The sequence below is a fragment of the Anomaloglossus baeobatrachus genome, chromosome 1 (genome assembly GCF_048569485.1).
Source record: "Anomaloglossus baeobatrachus isolate aAnoBae1 chromosome 1, aAnoBae1.hap1, whole genome shotgun sequence".
Classification (NCBI taxonomy): domain Eukaryota; kingdom Metazoa; phylum Chordata; class Amphibia; order Anura; family Aromobatidae; genus Anomaloglossus; species Anomaloglossus baeobatrachus.
Genome location: NC_134353.1, coordinates 952,996,848 through 953,015,409, shown reverse-complemented (window position 1 = coordinate 953,015,409; position 18,562 = coordinate 952,996,848). Strand labels below are relative to the sequence as shown.

At 46.0% G+C, this 18,562-nt stretch overlaps 1 protein-coding gene across 1 annotated transcript in view; it reads left to right on the top strand.

Annotated features, from left to right (window-relative positions):
• LOC142257032 (uncharacterized) overlaps positions 1-18,562 on the top strand; it is a 51,871-nt gene that overhangs the window by 20,619 nt on the left and 12,690 nt on the right. Inside the window, exons 6-10 of the mRNA XM_075329088.1 lie at positions 9,647-9,718; positions 10,588-10,764; positions 10,847-10,970; positions 11,052-11,119; positions 11,321-11,423. Of these exons, the coding sequence (XP_075185203.1) occupies positions 9,647-9,718; positions 10,588-10,764; positions 10,847-10,970; positions 11,052-11,119; positions 11,321-11,423 (544 nt within the window). The remainder of the gene's footprint in view (positions 1-9,646; positions 9,719-10,587; positions 10,765-10,846; positions 10,971-11,051; positions 11,120-11,320; positions 11,424-18,562) is intronic.

The following is an 18,562-nucleotide window of genomic DNA, read 5'->3' as shown; positions in this document are numbered from 1 at the left end:
TATGATTCACATCCTGAATATAGGCGTATCAATTCAGATATTAATACGAAATTATTGCAACTTGAACATGATACGGTTATAAGAAAGTCCAAAAAATTACAAAGGGACCGTAAGGATAAAATAAACGAAAAAAATGGTATTTGTAACACTGAGAGAGAGACAAGAACACCAGAAAGGCAAAAATATAAGAGGAAAAATAGTACGAGTAGAAACTTTTTTAATAGTAGGTATCACAAAACTAATATTGGTTTTAACAAACCTAGGAGAAGCACTAGTGAGGGTTTTAACAAAGAAAATGGCTCTGCACCCTCCACTATTACTGAAACAATTAACATTACTAAAACACCTATTTTAGACTCTAGAGGAGTGTTGTGTGACAAAAATGATAAAAACACTGAGAAAAATGACAGAAGTGTTAATGTTAATAATAACACTGATAAACAGAGATCAAAAATTAGCATAGAAGAGACCAAAAGGCAACTTGCTCAGATCAAGAGCCAAATTGATAAGATCCGCAAGAAAAGATCAATGATTGCTCCATCTAACCTTGAATCACCTTCAGTATTTGATGAACCTGAGGATGATAGAGATTTCATAGATCTGCTCAATCTAACTACACATGAGGGAAGTTTCTTACAACTCCCCCCTTCCCAATTAGATATGGATAGTGTGGCCATAAATGAAACCAGCCCAAAAAATAAAACCACACAAGAAATGAACACAGTTATTATAGATAACACCAATAAAAGTACTTCCCTGGTCCCTTTTTTACCGCCAGCCCTAAATTCAAACCGAACGGCTTTAATGGATTTTTTAACGCCAAAAGCAACAAAAAGAAAAAATGTACTAGAGGAACCCGGGCAGGAATCAAATCTAAACAAAAAAGGAAAGAAAACATAAAAAAGGATACTAATAATATCTTTAACCTCTCTAAACACATACTCACAAAGGAAGAAACAGCAGTCCTAAATAAGGGTTTATCCTTTTGTCCGACCTTTCATTCTAAAGATTTTGACTTATACCTGGACTTTCAAAACTTTGTAAGAAAATTGACACTAAAGAGACATTTTGCTATAGAGAAAAAGGATCTCAAAACAACTGAGAACAACCTACTTGCTGACCGTCTCCCTAATAATATACTTTCGAAAGATAATAATACTACTATACATACAGATGTTTTTTTGCACACAAATGTAAAAGCGAAATCAAAATTTTACCCTATAGCCAGCAAGGGGCACCATATAAAAACCTTTTGCGATATGGTTTTAGAAGATTTTAAACATCTTGATTCGGGTAATACCAGGATTGCATCTAATCTTAGTAAGGGTGAAAAAATAGCTCTAAAATCCCTAAAAATGAACATGAACATAGTTATAAGATCAGCTGATAAAGGAGGTGGTGTGGTCATACAGGACAGGGTGGATTATATAAAAGAAGCCCACAATATCCTATCGAATGCTGCACAATATTGTAAGACAAGTAAAATGAATTATGACACTGCGGTTATAGCATATAATGATCTAATTACCAGAGCAACTGTAAATAATATTCTTAATAGCACTGAAAAGAAATTTCTTATGATTAAGGATCCTAAAATGGCCTTTTTATACCACCTCCCCAAGATCCATAAGAATCTTGAAAACCCCCCGGGACGACCGATTATTTCAGGAATTGATTCTTTGACATCAAATTTGGCTGCATATATTGATGAAATTATGCATGTTCATGTATTAGAACTAAATAGCTATCTGAGAGATTCTTCTAATTTAATAACCATGTTAAAGGATATTGTTTGGAAAGATACATATCACTTTATTACAATGGATGTGTCTGCTCTCTATTCAAATATAGACCATGATTTGGGGCTACTTTGCTTCTCACATTTTGTGGAAAAAGATACCAGGCTGCACCCCTTACAAAAAAATTTTGTCCGTGAAGGGATGAGTTTTATACTGAAAAACAACTATTTCACCTTCCTAGATGTACTGTACCATCAGATCCTTGGGACCGCGATGGGCAGTAAAGTCGCACCAACTTATGCAAATCTATTTATGGGAATTTTTGAATCTGTTTTTATTGAACAATCTGAATATCAGAACAACATTATACTCTATAAAAGATACATAGATGACTTATTTATAATTTGGGACAATAAGGAGGATAACGTGTCTAATTTTATTTCTCATATAAAAAAGAATAATTGGGGTTTATCTTTCTCCTCTACTATTAATAAGGATACAATAGATTTTCTTGACCTCACAATTGCACACAAGGAAAATAAGATTTTTACTAAGACCTTTTTTAAAAAAGTAGACACAAACGGCTACATACATTTTAATAGCGGCCACTATAATAAATGGTTGCTAAACATTCCCATTAATCAGTATCGGAGAATTAGGAAAAATTGTACACTAGATGATGATTTTAAGATACAAGCTGGAGTTTTATATGACCGTTTTAATGAAAAGATCTACCCCAAAAAACTTTTAACCCGTGCTTTTAAAGAAACCAAGAACCTGAGACAGGAGGATTTGATTATAACCTCCAATAAAATGTCTCCTCGTGATGGACCCTCTGATTTTAGCTATAATTTTATTACCACTTTTAGTCATGATAATGCGTTAATTAAGAAGACCCTTAATAAACATTGGGAGATCCTTTTGGGTGATCCTGTGCTTAAGAAGATTCTTCCATCCCATCCAGGCATCACCTACAGGAGAGCCCCGACTATTAGGAATATTGTGGCACCCAGTAGGTTGAGAGTTCCTATTAATTCTAAAGAAGAGGAACGCTCTATTGGGGTCTCAAAATGCTACAGCAAAAATTGTCTATGCTGTACATCCATTGCACACAAAAGAAAGACTTTTGGTACAGCTGAAGAACCAGATAAATATACGATCAAGGGACATCTCACATGCCATTCTGATTTTGTGGTGTATCTCATTGATTGTGCATGCGGTAAAAAATATGTAGGAAGGACTAGACAGCCCCTACATAACAGATTAAATTCCCATAGACATAACATCAAGAAAGGGTTCCTCTTACATGGATTGTCCCGACATTGCACTTTGGTACATGGAAAAAAGGCAGACATCATTATAACACCAATTGAACAAATCCCTATTGATACTCCTAATAGAATAGAGGTTTTAAATAAAAAAGAGACTTTTTGGATTTATAGATTGGATACATTGAAACCAACTGGACTTAATGAAGTAACTGACCTGTTTTACTGATTTGTTGTGCCATTTGGGAGTTTTTATTCATTCTGACTCCTTTTATTATTGTCCCCTTTTTATAGGTTCTATGTATATATATATATATTTTTTAGAGAAATATTATGTTTTTATATCTATTAATTTATATGTTGCTCTTCAGAATTTAAATAACTGCATACACAGCCACCTTGAACCAACTATATCCCTGGCCCAGGCGCCTTAGATTTTATTCCCACGGTCCCAGCTTTGGCATCTACTCCGTACCGCTGTACTATGTGTCCTCATGGTAGGGTCAAGAGCATGCGCACACATATTTTTTCCCACGCTTATGCCCGCTAATAACCTTCAGCTCGTTGATACTATGAATGATCCTCTTTGAAAAAGAAAAAGTAAATATCACATCCTTTTTAACACACAAAGAATATAGCACACATTATATTTTTATTCACATATATTTATATACACATCACTTTGTACTCATGGGTGAAAGAATTTTTATTCTATATAAAAAGTTCACAGCAAATTATGCATTTTTATTATCATTTTATTTCATCTCTTTCCTTTATCATTTTTTCTATATTGAAATGTTTTTAATATATTTATTAAACATATGTTTTATTTAATCGTACGCATATATGACAACCTTGTGAACATAACTTTAGGGATACACAGCTTTTTGAGAACTACTGGTGGCGTACACCACAAAAATCGAAGGTTACCTTATGGGCAACTTTCTTGGAGTTCGTGTCCTGATTTTTGACATTTTTTTCTTTCCTTTTTTTTTTTTATTTTATAATTTTCCATTTTATGAATGTGTATTTCTCATATAAATTGTTTTTATGACCAGTATAATAGCATTCTACAAAGTATATGATATCTGTGAAAAACGCTGTATCATGCATGCAGATCCTTTTTTTTTTTTTTTTTTCTTTCCCTTCTGACTTTTTTCAAAGTGCCGGGAGGCGGTACTTTGTGGTTACCACAGGTATAAAAAGGCTTCATTTGTATGTACATGTAGTGTTGATTTGCTGGTCCTGAAGAAGAGGTCACAGACCTTGAAACGCGTAGACCCATGGAATAAAAGAATGTTCTGAATTATCAACATCTCCTCTGAATTTATCTGGCGGATTGCGCGGGTTTAACCCCTTCTCCTTCTCCACTTTGAGTATGCTGTATATAAAGGAGGACGGGTGCACAGCCTGACACGGTAACAAGATGGAGTGCAGTCTCTTATGGGAAGGACGAGAATCAAACAAGAGAAAAGGTCACACATAATAGAAGTGCGCATCCAATTAGAATTAATAGATAAGTTTATTGAATCTATTGGAAACACACATAAAAACACACACACAATTAGTACTGGCACAAAGAATGATGTAAAACACAGACACATATATATATATATATATATATATAGCAAAAAGTGGTTGATCCCTAAGGTCACACATAGTTGGTGACCGGGCCCGGTTTCAGTTTGCATTTGTCAGTCATGTGAGCAGAAATACCATGCATAAAGGAGACGGAGGACACAAGATATATTAGCATGCGGCAGTAAAGAGCAGAGAAGCAGGGAGCACGTCAGTAAAGAGCAGAGAAGCAGGGAGCACGTCAGTAAAGAGGGTCGTGGAGGGAGCACGTCAGTAAAGAGGGTCGTGGAGAGAGCCCCCCGCGATCCGCTGTATAGCAGCTTCATCAGGGGCAGCGGAGCAGTGTGACAGCCGGTGATGGAGGAGTATGCATGCAGCACATTCTCCAGCCTCTCCCCATTCAGTTTCATCACTTTCCATCCATTTCAGCCTCTTCCTCAGGCTCTAGACCTCTTTGTTGGGTCCAGCAGGAAATTACTCGCATTTCATATTGATTTGCATTGTACTCGCTATTCAGCACGAATATTACAAACTACTCGTTCACAGTATAGCGATTATAAATATTTCGGTCCTCGCTCATCTCTAGACGGTACTCCTCAATTACATCAAAGCTGAGCCCAGATGTGGGGTACCATAGACAGAGTAAACAAGTGGTCACAGAGGAAAGTGGGGAGGGGGTCGTGGAGGGGTCAATTGGAGAGAGACCAGATTTACTCAAGCCGTAGAGGGAAGGGATGACAGTTGTTGGGAAAGTTGAGTACCCTCCTCATAAATGCTTTTTTTCTGATCACTTTACACTTTTAGGCTACATGCGCACGCTGCTTCTTTTTCGTGTTCACAAACTGCAGCCAAAACTGCACCTTGTCAGAGAGGGCCTGGAAATGTCACAAAAAATGTAGGTGCTTTTTTGGTGCATTTTTGCTGCTTTTTTGGTGCGTTTTTGGCTGCAGTTTTGTCAACAATTGTTTCATGTATTTTTCCTGAGGAAGGGGGAACATTTAACTCCGAAACGCGTTGTGGCTTATAATCTTGCAATAAGAAAAGTTTTTTGGAACAATACCATCATCTTTATGAACTTTAATAGCAGCGCAGCCAATACCGTGGTTTTTTCATTATCCCCAAATTCATGTATTTTTCAGTTCAAACAAGCCCATAAAGCTTGTTGAATTGAAAAAAAAAATTAGAAAAAAATAAATAATTAAAAAAAAACTGGCGTGCGGTCCCCCCAATTTTAATGCCAGCCAGATAAAGCCATACGTCTGAAGGCTGGTATTCTCAGGATGGGGAGCTCCACGTTATGGGGAGCACCCCAGCCTAACAATATCAGTCAGCAGCCGCCCAGAATTGCCGCATACATTAGATGCGACTGTTCTGGGACAGTACCCGGCTCTTCCCGATTTGCCCTGGTGCGTTGGCAAATCGGGGTAATAAGGAGTTATTGGCAGCCCATAGCTGCCACTAAATCCTAGATTAATCATGTCAGGCGTCTATGAGACACCCTACATGATTAATCTGTAAATAAACACCCCCCCCCCCGAAAAATCCTTTATTAGAAATAAAAAACACAAACACATTCCCTCATTACCAATTTATTAACCCCGACAAAGCCCTCCATGTCCGGCGTAATCCAGCATGCTCCAGCGTCGCATCCAGCTCTGCTGCATGGAGGTGACCGGAGAAGCAGCAGACACCGCCGCTCCGGTCACCTCCATGCAGCTAATGAAGACAGCCGCGCGATCAGCTGAGCTGTCACCGAGGTTACCCGCGGCCACCGCTGAATCCAGCGGTGGCCGCGAGTAACCTCAGTGACAGCTCAGCTGATCGCGCTACAGCGTGGAGCCGGCGGCAGGAGCGTGGAGCCGGCGGCAGGAGCGTGGAGCCGGCAGGAGCGTGGAGCACGGGACTTTCAGCGGTGGCCGTGGCGGTGAGAGGGGTCCATCATCTCCCCTGTGCGTGCATGCTGGGGACAGCGGTACTTCGGGGAACACGTGGAGGACGGGACTATCAGCGGCGGCAGCGAGAGGGGGATGGACGTTGGCAGCTGAAAACATTGATTTTTCCCTCTCGCTGCCACCGCTGCTGATAGTCCCGTCCTCCACATTATCTCCCCTGTGCGTGCACGCTGGGGACAGTGGTACTTCGGGGAACACGTGGAGGACGGGACTATCAGCGGCGGCAGCGAGAGGGAAAAATCAATGTTTTCAGCTGCCAATGTCCATCCCCCTCTCGCTGCCACTGCTGATAGTCCCGTCCTCCATATCATCTCCCCTGGGGACAGCGGTACTTCGGGGAACACGTGGAGGACGGGACCACTTGCCTGACCTCACTTCCTGACAAATCACCTGCGTTTTTGCTAGCAAAAACGCAGGTAAAAGGCAGGTAAAATGCACCACTTTTGATTAGCATGCATTTTTCCTGCGTTTTTGATGCCCTCATTGATTTCAATGGGTGACAAATGTTGACAAAAACGCAGGAAGAATGAACATGCTGCATTTTTTTTGTCACAAACTTTTGACAAAAAAAACGCTGACAAATAAACTGCAACGTGCGCAGCAAATCTGACTTCTCATAGACTTTGCTGGGAAGTCAGATGTCAGAAAGTTCTGCTGACAAAACTGCAGCCAAAAAAGCAGCAAAAAAGCAGGAAAAAAAGCAGCGTGCGCATGTAGCCTTAGTACAATAGCGGATGCGTGGATTACAGCCGACGGGTGGATTACAGTGGATGTGTGGATTATAGCTGATGTGTGGATTATAGCGGACGGGTGGATTACAGCTGATATATTCTACTTGTTTCTAGCTGAGATAATGAACTTTATCTTGGTGATTATTAGTAAAAATTCTAAAACCGCTTGAAAATCACTGAAGTAGATAAATTCCCGCCCGGACGGCAGACACCTCCGAAAACTGCAGGGATTAAGTACGGTGATAGACACCATTATTATTAATCTTCACAGCCTCCATAATAACAGGGTCTGTCCCGCATGACTGGTGCCAGCAAATGTGGGGTTAATATTCACAAAGGTAATTACTGCAAAGATCTGCAATCACATCAGATATTCACCAATTCCTCATTTACTCCAACATGTTCCTGCAGCAAAAAGAGGAAACAAATGTAGCATTAACCCTTTACTATTATCCTGTAAACACCAACACACACCTATACAGTGCAACCGTGAGAGAGGGGCCACTAAACCAGTGTGCACTGCATTCACTGACCAACTGGCCCTTAGGACTACAAAAGGAGTGAGTGTGTGTGTGTATGTATGTATGTATGTATACATACATACTTACATAATATATATTCCTCCTGATAACCCCTCGCTCCACGTGTTATGCCATTCATTACAATCTGGGGATCTGGTCACTATAACACCAGCGACGTATGTTCATATATTCATTCTCCATTTAATAACAGAGGGTCTCAGAAATGACGAGGCGGTGACCCCTAACAGTGATATTCTTCTGTACGCCTTTCTTTTGGGAAAACAATTTTAAATGTGACCCCAGATCTTTCATCTATGGGCTTGATACCACTAATGCCGGCGTCACACGGTACGATCTATCGTGCAATCGCACGAGCGATCGTACCCACCTCCGTCGTTTGTGCGTCACGGGCAATTAGTTGCCTGTGGCGCACAAAGTCGTTAACCCCCTGTCACACGCACTTACCTCCCGGACGACCTCGCTGTGGGCGGTGAACATCCACTTCCTGAAGGGGGAAGGACGTTCAGCGTCACAGCGACGTCACACAGCGGCCGCCCAATAGAAGCGGAGGGGCAGAGATGAGCGGGACGTAAACATCCTGCCCACCTCCTTCCTTCCGCATTGCCGGAGGACGCAGGTAAGCTGTGTTCATCGTTCCCAGGGTGTCACACACTGCGATGTGTGCTACCCCAGGTACAATTAACAACCGGAGCACAGAAGAAGAAGCGACTTTTTGAAAATGAGCGACTTGTCAACGAGCAACGATAAGGTAAGTATTTTTGCTCGTTCACAGTCGCTCGTAGCTGTCACACGCTACGATATATCAAACTATGCCGGATGTGCGTCACTTACGACGTGACTCCGCCGACATATCGCACGATATATCTTAGTGTGTGACGCCGGCATTATACTTAATACTTCCAACAATCACATGTAAGAGATGGATCATAGAGACCTATTAGTAGGTATTGACACTACCTCAGGTTTATAAGGATTACCCCTGGTTTACTGGAGACAAAAAACACCAAAAATTACAGCATCAGAGAGGGGAAAAGAAAAACCTTTCATAAAATCCCAATAGTGACATCTGCCAAAAAGTCTCCCCCATCAATGTAGAGTCATATGGTCGGGTCATTCACATTCCACAGTGGCAAATCAATATCAGGTGTAGATTACCCTGCAATATAACTAGACCTGACCCTGTGTGCCCCAGACTCCTGCCCTAACCAGAGCAGCACCCCGCACTACACATGGGGGAGAGACAGACCCCGCACTACACATGGGGGAGAGACAGACCCCGCACTACACATGGGGGAGAGACAGACCCCGCACTACACATGGGGGAGAGACAGACCCCGCACTACACATGGGGGAGAGACAGACCCCGCACTACACATGGGGGAGAGACAGACCCCGCACTACACATGAGCGAGAGAGAGCGACAGACCCCGCACTACACATGGGGGAGAGACAGACCCCGCACTACACATGGGGGAGAGACAGACCCCGCACTACACATGGGGGAGAGACAGACCCCGCACTACACATGGGGGAGAGAGAGCGACACACGGTTTATGAGTAACTCCTCTAAAATCTGGACAATTTTAGGACCAAGAATAAAGTGTTGGAGTTGCCCGATCTGCTGCAGTTTCCTCCTCAGATCGGATTCAGTTGGTGCCGACAGAAAAAAAGGGAAGACGACATCTCCACTTTTATCTTTTCACATAATTTCCCCTTATTCTCTTTAGTTATTTTTTTTTGTGTTTTTTAGTTGATTTTTCACAACATCATCTCATCCTCTTTACAATAAAGGATCTTCTGTTGTTTTCTTTTGATTTTTCCTGATTGACATAAAAGATGAACAAAGACCAAATTATGGAGAAGATATTAAACCTGAGTCTGGAGATAATCTGCCATCTTACTGGAGAGGTGAGAGGCTCTGATGTCATCACATTACATCATTATCTATGGGAATAACAGAGGATATGACCGGGGAGGTGAGAGGTTCTGATGTCATCACATTACATCATTATCTATGGGGATAACAGAGGATATGACCGGGGAGGTGAGAGGTTCTGATGTCACCACATTACATCATTATCTATGGGGATAACAGAGGATATGACCGGGGAGGTGAGAGGTTCTGATGTCATCACATTACATCATTATCTATGGGGATAAAAGAGGATATGACCGGGGAGGTGAGAGGCTCTGATGTCATCATATTACATCATTATCTATGGGAATAACAGAGGATATGACCGGGGAGGTGAGAGGTTCTGATGTCATCACATTACATCATTATCTATGGGAATAACAGAGGATATGACCGGGGAGGTGAGAGGCTCTGATGTCATCACATTACATCATTATCTATGGGGATAACAGAGGATATGACCGGGGAGGTGAGAGGCTCTGATGTCATCACATTACATCATTATCTATGGGGATAATAGAGGATATGACCGGGGAGGTGAGAGGCTCTGATGTCATCACATTACATCATTATCTATGGGAATAACAGAGGATATGACCGGGGAGGTGAGAGGCTCTGATGTCACCACATTACATCATTATCTATGGGGATAACAGAGGATATGACCGGGGAGGAGAGAGGCTGTGATGTCATCACATTACATCATTATCTATGGGAATAACAGAGGATATGACCGGGGAGGTGAGAGGCTCTGATGTCATCACATTACATCATTATCTATGGGGATAACAGAGGATATGACCGGGGGGGTGATGGACTCTGGAAATGTCTGTAGTGATATTATTAATGTCTCCACACTCAGGATTACGCAGTAGTGAAGACCTCTAGTGATCGCTGTCAGGCCCCTGTGTCTGAAGGACGGGGAGGAACCCTGAGCCCAATCCCGGGGCCTCCACCTCACCCCCGGATACATGAGGACATCAATGACCAGAAGATCTTAGAACTCACCAACAAGATGCTTGAGCTGCTGACTGGAGAGGTGACACTGCTGGGAATGCTGGGACATTATACAGGACGGCACTGGAGGATTCTGGGTGATGACGGTAGCATTGTGTTGTCAGGTTCCTATAAGGTGTCAGGACGTCACTGTCTATTTCTCCATGGAGGAGTGGAAGTATCTAGAAGGACACAAGGAGCGGTACAAGGAGGTGATGATGGAGGAGCCCCAGCCCCGCACATCACCAGGTAATAGACAGGACTGAATACACCCGGCCTATAATTATCTGTAAGTAATAATGATGTCCGTCCTGTCCGTGTCTCCTGCAGGTCTCTCCAGTACGAGGACGACCCCAGAGAGATGTCCCGCTCCTCCTCCTCCTCCACAGGATCCTCAGGTAGATGGAGATCTCCCCTATGAGGTGTAGACGGCTGTGACCTCCTTGTGTTCAGTCTTGTTTTCTCCTCCAGTATTAGATGTTTTATACTTGTGTAATGAGAGCGGTGGAGACGGCAGGATCACAGCTGACCACAGACCTCACATGTCCGGATCTTATCTCCATTATTCCCGGGGACTTTTACAATATTTTGTTTTGCAGCTTTTGGATCCGGATAAAGATCTGAACAATATTAATTCTCCAGAGAGAAATGTGAGGGGCGATCAGCGGAGTAACGAGGGGATTCCTACAGATCACCGCCCCGGTGAGTACAGACCACCCAATAACACACACAGGTCACACATTCCTATTTTCCGCTCTTTGCTGTGTCAGTTTCTCCAGCGGTATATTAACCCTTCATGTACAATACACATGAAATGTGAATGAATCTGTGATGCCGGTGCAGGTGATAACACGGGATGTGCAGTTATGTTATAGAGGAGAAATACAGCTGGACATGAATTCTGCCGATGTGAGCGAGGACGAGCTCCAGCTCTTTCCTATTATCCGCTGTCAGGGCTGATGAGGGGTTTTTCCAGTTTAACCCCTTCAGCCCCCTGGCACTTTCCGTTTTTGCGTTTTTTGTTTTTTGCTCTCCTTCTGAGAGCCGTAACTTTTTTATTTTTCCGTCAATCTTGCCGTATAAGGGCTTGTTTTTTGCGGGACGAGTTGTACTTTTAAATGAAACCATAAGTTTTGTCATATAGTGTACTGGAAAAGGGCAAAAAAATTCCAAGTGCGGAAAAATTGCAAAAAAAGTGTGATCGTACAATAGTTTTTGGGATCTTTTATTCACTGTGTTCACTATATGGTAAAACTGATGTATCTATGTGATGCCTGAGGGCGGTGCGAGTTTGTAGACACCAAACATGTATAGGTTTACTTGTATCTAAGGGGTTAAAGAAAATTCACAAGCTTGTCCAAAAAAAAGTGGCGCACGTTTTGCGCCATTTTCCAAAACCCATAGCATTCTCATTTTTCGGGATCTGAGACTTAGTGATGGCTTATTTTTTGCGACTCGACCTGAAGTTTTTAACGGTACCATTTTTGGGCAGGTGCTACGTTTTGATCGCCTGTTATTGCATTGTGCGCAAAATTTGCTGCGACCAAAAAACGTAATTTTGGCGTTTGGAATTTTTTTGCCGCTACGCCATTTACTGATCAGATTAATTGATTTTATATTTTGATCGAGCATTTCTGAACGCGGCGATACCAAATATGTGTATATTTTTTATTTTTTTAAAGGGAACCTGTCATCAGAAATTTAGCTTGAAACCTAAAAGTCTCCCCCTCTGCAGCTCCTGGGCTGCATTCTAGCAGGTTCCTGTACTTTTTGTGGCCCCTTTTAAACCAAATTAAATACTTTATAAACTTGTACCTTTTGCTATATACATTTTGTAAATTGTCCATGGGGGCGGGCTCTCTGCTGACTGTTGCTGTTCCTCCAGCACATTGACGCCGTCCCCCCACGCTCCATTTCATCCATCAGGACACCGACCACTGCGCCCGAGGTGCCGCCCACGCCAGGATCGCTGGTGACGTGTGTCACAAGCACGAGATTATGGGCGGCGCTGTGATTGCATCGCAAGTGCCCGCCCATAATCTCGTGGACGCGCTGTCCCCACTGCCTCCAGCGTTCTGCGCAAGCACTCGCCGGCCAAATGACCTGACGTCACCTCCTTCCCATCTTACCCTGCAGCAGGGCAAGATGGGAAAGAGGTGACGTCAGGTATTCTGGCCAGCAAGCGCTTGCGCAGAACGCTGGAGGAAGAGGGGAAAGTGCGGTCACGAGGTTATGGGCGGCACTTGCTGATGACACTCACAGCGCCGCCCATAACCTCGTGCCTGCGCAAAATGTCACCAGCGGTCACATGTGCACACAGTGCACAGTCCCGCTACAGTCGCACAGCGCATGCGCGGGACCACGGGCGCCCAGGGGCGGCGTCCTGAGATATGAAATTCAGCGTTGGGGGGTGGCGTAAATCTGCTGGAGGAACAGCAACGGTCAGCAGAAAGCCCGCCCCCATGGACGATTTACAAAATTTACATAGCAAAAGGTACAAGTTTATAAAGTATTTAATTTGGTTTAAAAGGTGCCACAAAAAGTACAAGAACCTTTCTAGAATGCAGCCCAGGAGCTGCAGAGGGGGAAACCTTTAGGTTTAAAGCAAAATTTCTGATGACAGGTTCCCTTTAACCCTTTAATTTGAATGGGGTGAAAGGGGGGTGATTTGAACTTTTTAGGTTTTTTTTTATTTCTTTGTCGCTCTATTGGGAGACCCAGACAATTGGGTGTATAGCTACTGCCTCCGGAGGCCACACAAAGTATTACACTTAAAAGTGTAAGGCCCCTCCCCTACTGCCTATACACCCCCCGTGGGATCACGGGTTCCTCAGTTTTCAAGCTTTGTGCGAAGGAGGCTGACATCCACGCATAGCTCCACTGTTTAGTCAGCAGCAGCTGCTGACTATGTCGGATGGAAGAAAAGAGGGCCCATACTAGGGCCCCCAGCATGCTCCCTTCTCACCCCACTCTTTGTCGGCGGTGTTTGTTAAGGTTGAGGTACCCATTGCGGGTACGGAGGCTGGAGCCCACATGCTGCTTTCCTTCCCCATCCCCTTAGGGCTCTGGGTGAAGTGGGATCTTACCGGTCTCCAGGCACTGAGGCCGAGCTCCATCCACAGCCCCTGGGATCTGCTGGACATGGAGCTGAGTATCGTCAGGGACAGGGCCCTGCTACATTAAGGTACTCTGTGTCCCCGTGCAAATCGCGCACACACACACCAGCATTGCTGGGTGTGTTAGTGCGCCCGGGACAACAGCGCTGCGCGCGTGTGCCACACTATCTTCAGCTAGCTGAAGGAGTTAATGGTTTGGAAACGGTCGCGCCGGCCGCTGCTGTCAGTTTTAACTGCGGCGCGGCTGGGACTTGTGGTTCGCCGGGGACTTCCGCGCTCGCCGTGCATATTTGACGGCCGCGCTTACTACTACAGTCCCCGGCTTTTTGCGGCCTAGTTCGTTTCGTTCCCGCCCCCAGGCCTGCCAGTCAGAGTGGGGGCGGGACGCTGTGCAGAACGTCAGCGCCGAGGGCTGGAGTTTACTTTACATACTCCAGCCCTCACACTGAACACAGTGAGACGCTGGTTTCCCGCTCTTCGTCTGAGGCACGCCCACGGTCCGCCCCTCTTCACTGAACGCCGGCAGCCATTCCTGACGTGCTGTTTGAGCTGGAGAAGGGGAGACAAGTTATGGGAGACCCAGGCACGGGATTCTAGCGACCACACACCCGCTTTCAGCGGGCGGTAAGCGGCACCTCTGGTGCCTGCCCCACTTGTGCTGCAGTGTTCATTTGTATTTTTATGCTATACATTGCACTGTACTGGCGCTGGTAATTCTTCACTATATACCCTCTTGGATTGCTCTGAGACAACAGCATGTCGTCCGCAAAAACCAAGGGTGCCAAGGCACAGGCTTTCTATGCTGCCTGTACCGCATGTGGGGCTACTCTACCGGCAGGTTCCACTGACCCCCATTGTGTGCAGTGCTCGGCCCCTGTGGCACTTGTTCGGCCGGGGCCTCTGCTAGAGGTGACCCAGGGAGAACCACCTGGGAATACTGTCCAGGTGACGGGGACAGAGTTTGCAGCTTTGCTGATAGATTATCTGTGACTATGACTAAAATCCTAGAAACTTTGCAGTCTAGACCAGTAACTCAGACCATGGGCACGGTTGAATCACTGTCCCCTGGTCCCCCTCAGTTGGAACAGCTCCGGGCTCCGGAGGTGTCCCATGCATTCCAGGGTGACGGCTCTGACACGGACGACAGTCCCAGACAGCCTAAGCGAGCTCGCTATGAGCGACCCTCGACTTCATCACACTGGTCAGGGTCCCAACAGGATGACTCTCTGTACGACGAGGCAGAGGTAGCTGATCAGGATTCTGATCCTGAGACCGCTCTCAATCTGGATACACCGGATGGTGACGCCATAGTGAATGATCTCATAGCGTCCATCAATAAAATGTTGGATATTTCTCCCCAAGCTCCTCCAGCGGAGGAGTCAGCTTCACAGCAGGAGAAATTCCATTTCAGGTACCCCAAGCGTAAATTAAGTGCCTTTCTGGACCACTCTGACTTCAGAGAAGCAGTTCAGAAACACTACGCTTATCCAGATAAGCGTTTCTCCAAACGGCTTAAGGATACACGCTATCCCTTTCCCCCTGACGTGGTCAAGAGCTGGACCCTGTGTCCAAAGGTGGATCCTCCAATCTCCAAGCTTGCGGCTAGATCTTTAGTTGCAGTGGAAGATGGGGCTTCACTTAAAGATGCCACTGATAGACAGATGGAGCTCTGGCTGAAATCCATCTATGAAGCTATCGGCGCGTCGTATGCTCCTGCATTCGCAGCTGTATGGGCACTCCAAGCTATTTCAGCTGGTCTTGCGCAAATTGACACTGTCACGCGTACATCTGTTCCGCAAGTAGCGTCCTTAACCTCTCAAATGACTGCATTTGCGTCTTACGCTATCAATACTGTCCTGGACTCTACGAGCCGTACGGCAGTGGCGTCCGCCAACTCCGTGGTTTTACGCAGAGCATTGTGGTTAAGGGAATGGAAGGCAGATTCTGCTTCCAAAAAGTGCTTAACCAGTTTGCCATTTGCTGGTGACAGACTGTTTGGTGAGAGATTGGATGAAATCATTAAACAATCCAAGGGTAAGGATTCATCCTTACCTCAGCCCAGACCAAATAAACCCCAACAGAGGAGGGGACAGTCGAGGTTTCGGTCCTTTCGAGGCTCGGGCAGGTCCCAATTCTCCTCGTCCAAAAGGACTCAAAAGGATCAGAGGAGTTCAGATTCTTGGCGGGCTCAGTCACGCCCAAAGAAAGCAGCCGGAGGAACCGCTACCAAGGCGGCTTCCTCATGGCTTTCGGCCTCCTCTCTCCGCATCCTCGGTCGGTGGCAGGCTCTCCCGCTTTTGCGACATTTGGCTGCCACAGGTCAAAGACCGTTGGGTGAGAGACATTTTGTCTCACGGGTACAGGATAGAGTTCAGTTCTCGTCCTCCAACTCGATTCTTCAGAACTTCTCCGCCTCCCGACCGAGCCGATGCTCTTCTGCAGGCGGTGTGCTCTCTAAAGGCAGAAGGAGTGGTGATCCCTGTTCCTCTTCAGGAGCAAGGTCACAGTTTTTACTCCAATTTGTTTGTGGTGCCAAAAAAAAAAGGACGGGTCTTTCCGTCCTGTTCTGGACCTAAAACTGCTCAACAAGCATGTGAAAACCAGGCGATTCCGGATGGAATCCCTCTGCTCCGTCATCGCCTCAATGTCTCAAGGAGATTTCCTAGCATCAATAGACATCAAAGATGCTTATCTCCACGTGCCGATTGCTCCAGAGCACCAGCGTTTTCTACGCTTCGTTATAGGAGACGAACACCTTCAGTTCGTAGCCCTGCCTTTCGGTCTGGCGACAGCCCCAAGAGTCTTCACCAAGGTCATGGCAGCAGTAGTAGCTGTCCTGCACTCTCAGGGTCACTCTGTGATCCCTTACTTGGACGATCTACTTGTCAAGGCACCCTCTCAAGAGGCATGCCAACACAGCCTGAACGTTGCGCTGGAGACTCTCCAGAGTTTCGGGTGGATCATCAACTTTTCAAAGTCAAATCTCACCCCGACCCAATCGATAACATACCTTGGCATGGAGTTTCATACTCTCTCAGCGAAAGTGATGCTTCCGCTGGACAAACAGCGTTCACTACAGACAGGGGTGCAACCTCTCCTTCAGGGCCAGTCGCACCCCTTGAGACGCCTCATGCACTTCTTAGGGAAGATGGTAGCAGCAATGGAGGCAGTCCCTTTCGCGCAGTTTCATCTGCGTCCACTACAATGGGACATTCTCCGCCAATGGGACGGGAAGTCGACGTCCCTAGACAGGAACGTCTCCCTTTCTCAGGTGGCCAAGGATTCTCTTCAGTGGTGGCTTCTTCCCACCTCATTGTCAATAGGAAAGTCTTTCCTACCCCCATCCTGGGCGGTGGTCACAACGGACGCGAGTCTATCAGGGTGGGGAGCAGTGTTTCTCCACCACAGGGCTCAAGGTACGTGGACTCAGCAAGAGTCCACCCTTCAGATCAATGTTCTGGAAATCAGAGCAGTGTATCTTGCCCTACAAGCCTTCCGGCAGTGGCTGGAAGGCAAGCAGATCCGAATTCAGTCGGACAACTCCACAGCGGTGGCATACATCAACCACCAAGGAGGGACACGCAGTCGGCAAGCCTTCCAGGAAGTCCGGTGGATTCTGACGTGGGTGGAAGGCACGGCATCCACCATATCCGCAGTTCACATCCCGGGCGTAGAAAACTGGGAAGCAGACTTCCTCAGTCGCCAGGGTATGGACGCAGGGGAATGGTCTCTTCACCCGGACGTGTTTCAGGAAATTTGTCGCCGCTGGGGGATGCCGGACGTCGACCTAATGGCGTCCCGGCACAACAACAAGGTTCCGGCCTTCATGGCACGGTCTCACGATCTCAGAGCTCTGGCGGCGGACGCCTTAGTTCAGGATTGGTCGCAGTTTCAACTCCCTTATGTGTTCCCACCTCTGGCACTGTTGCCCAGAGTGCTACGCAAGATCAGGTCCGACTGCCACCGCGCCATCCTCGTCGCTCCAGACTGGCCAAGGAGGTCGTGGTACCCGGATCTGTGGCATCTCACGGTAGGACAACCGTGGGCGCTACCAGACCGGCCAGACTTGTTGTCTCAAGGGCCGTTTTTCCATCAGAATTCTGCGGCCCTCAACCTGACTGTGTGGCCATTGAATCCTGGATCCTAGCGTCTTCAGGATTATCTCAAGGGGTCATTGCCACCATGAGACAGGCTAGGAAACTATCCTCTGCCAAGATCTACCACAGGACGTGGAAGATATTCTTATCTTGGTGCTCTGCTCAGGAAGCTTCTCCCTGGCCATTTGCATTGCCTACTTTTCTTTCCTTCCTGCAATCCGGATTGGAAAAAGGTTTGTCGCTCGGCTCCCTCAAGGGACAAGTCTCAGCGCTATCTGTATTTTTTTCAGAAGCGCCTAGCACGACTTCCTCAGGTACGCACGTTCCTGCAAGGGGTTTGTCATATCGTCCCTCCTTACAAGCGGCCGTTAGAGCCCTGGGATCTGAACAGGGTTCTAATTGCTCTCCAGAAGCCGCCTTTTGAGCCTATGAGGGATGTTTCCCTTTCTCGCCTTTCACAGAGAGTGGCCTTTCTAGTAGCGGTCACGTCTCTTCGGAGAGTGTCCGAGCTAGCAGCGCTGTCATGCAAATCTCCCTTCCTGGTGTTTCACCAGGACAAGGTAGTTCTGCGCCCGATTCCGGAGTTTCTCCCTAAGGTGGTATCCTCCTTTCATCTCAATCAGGATAT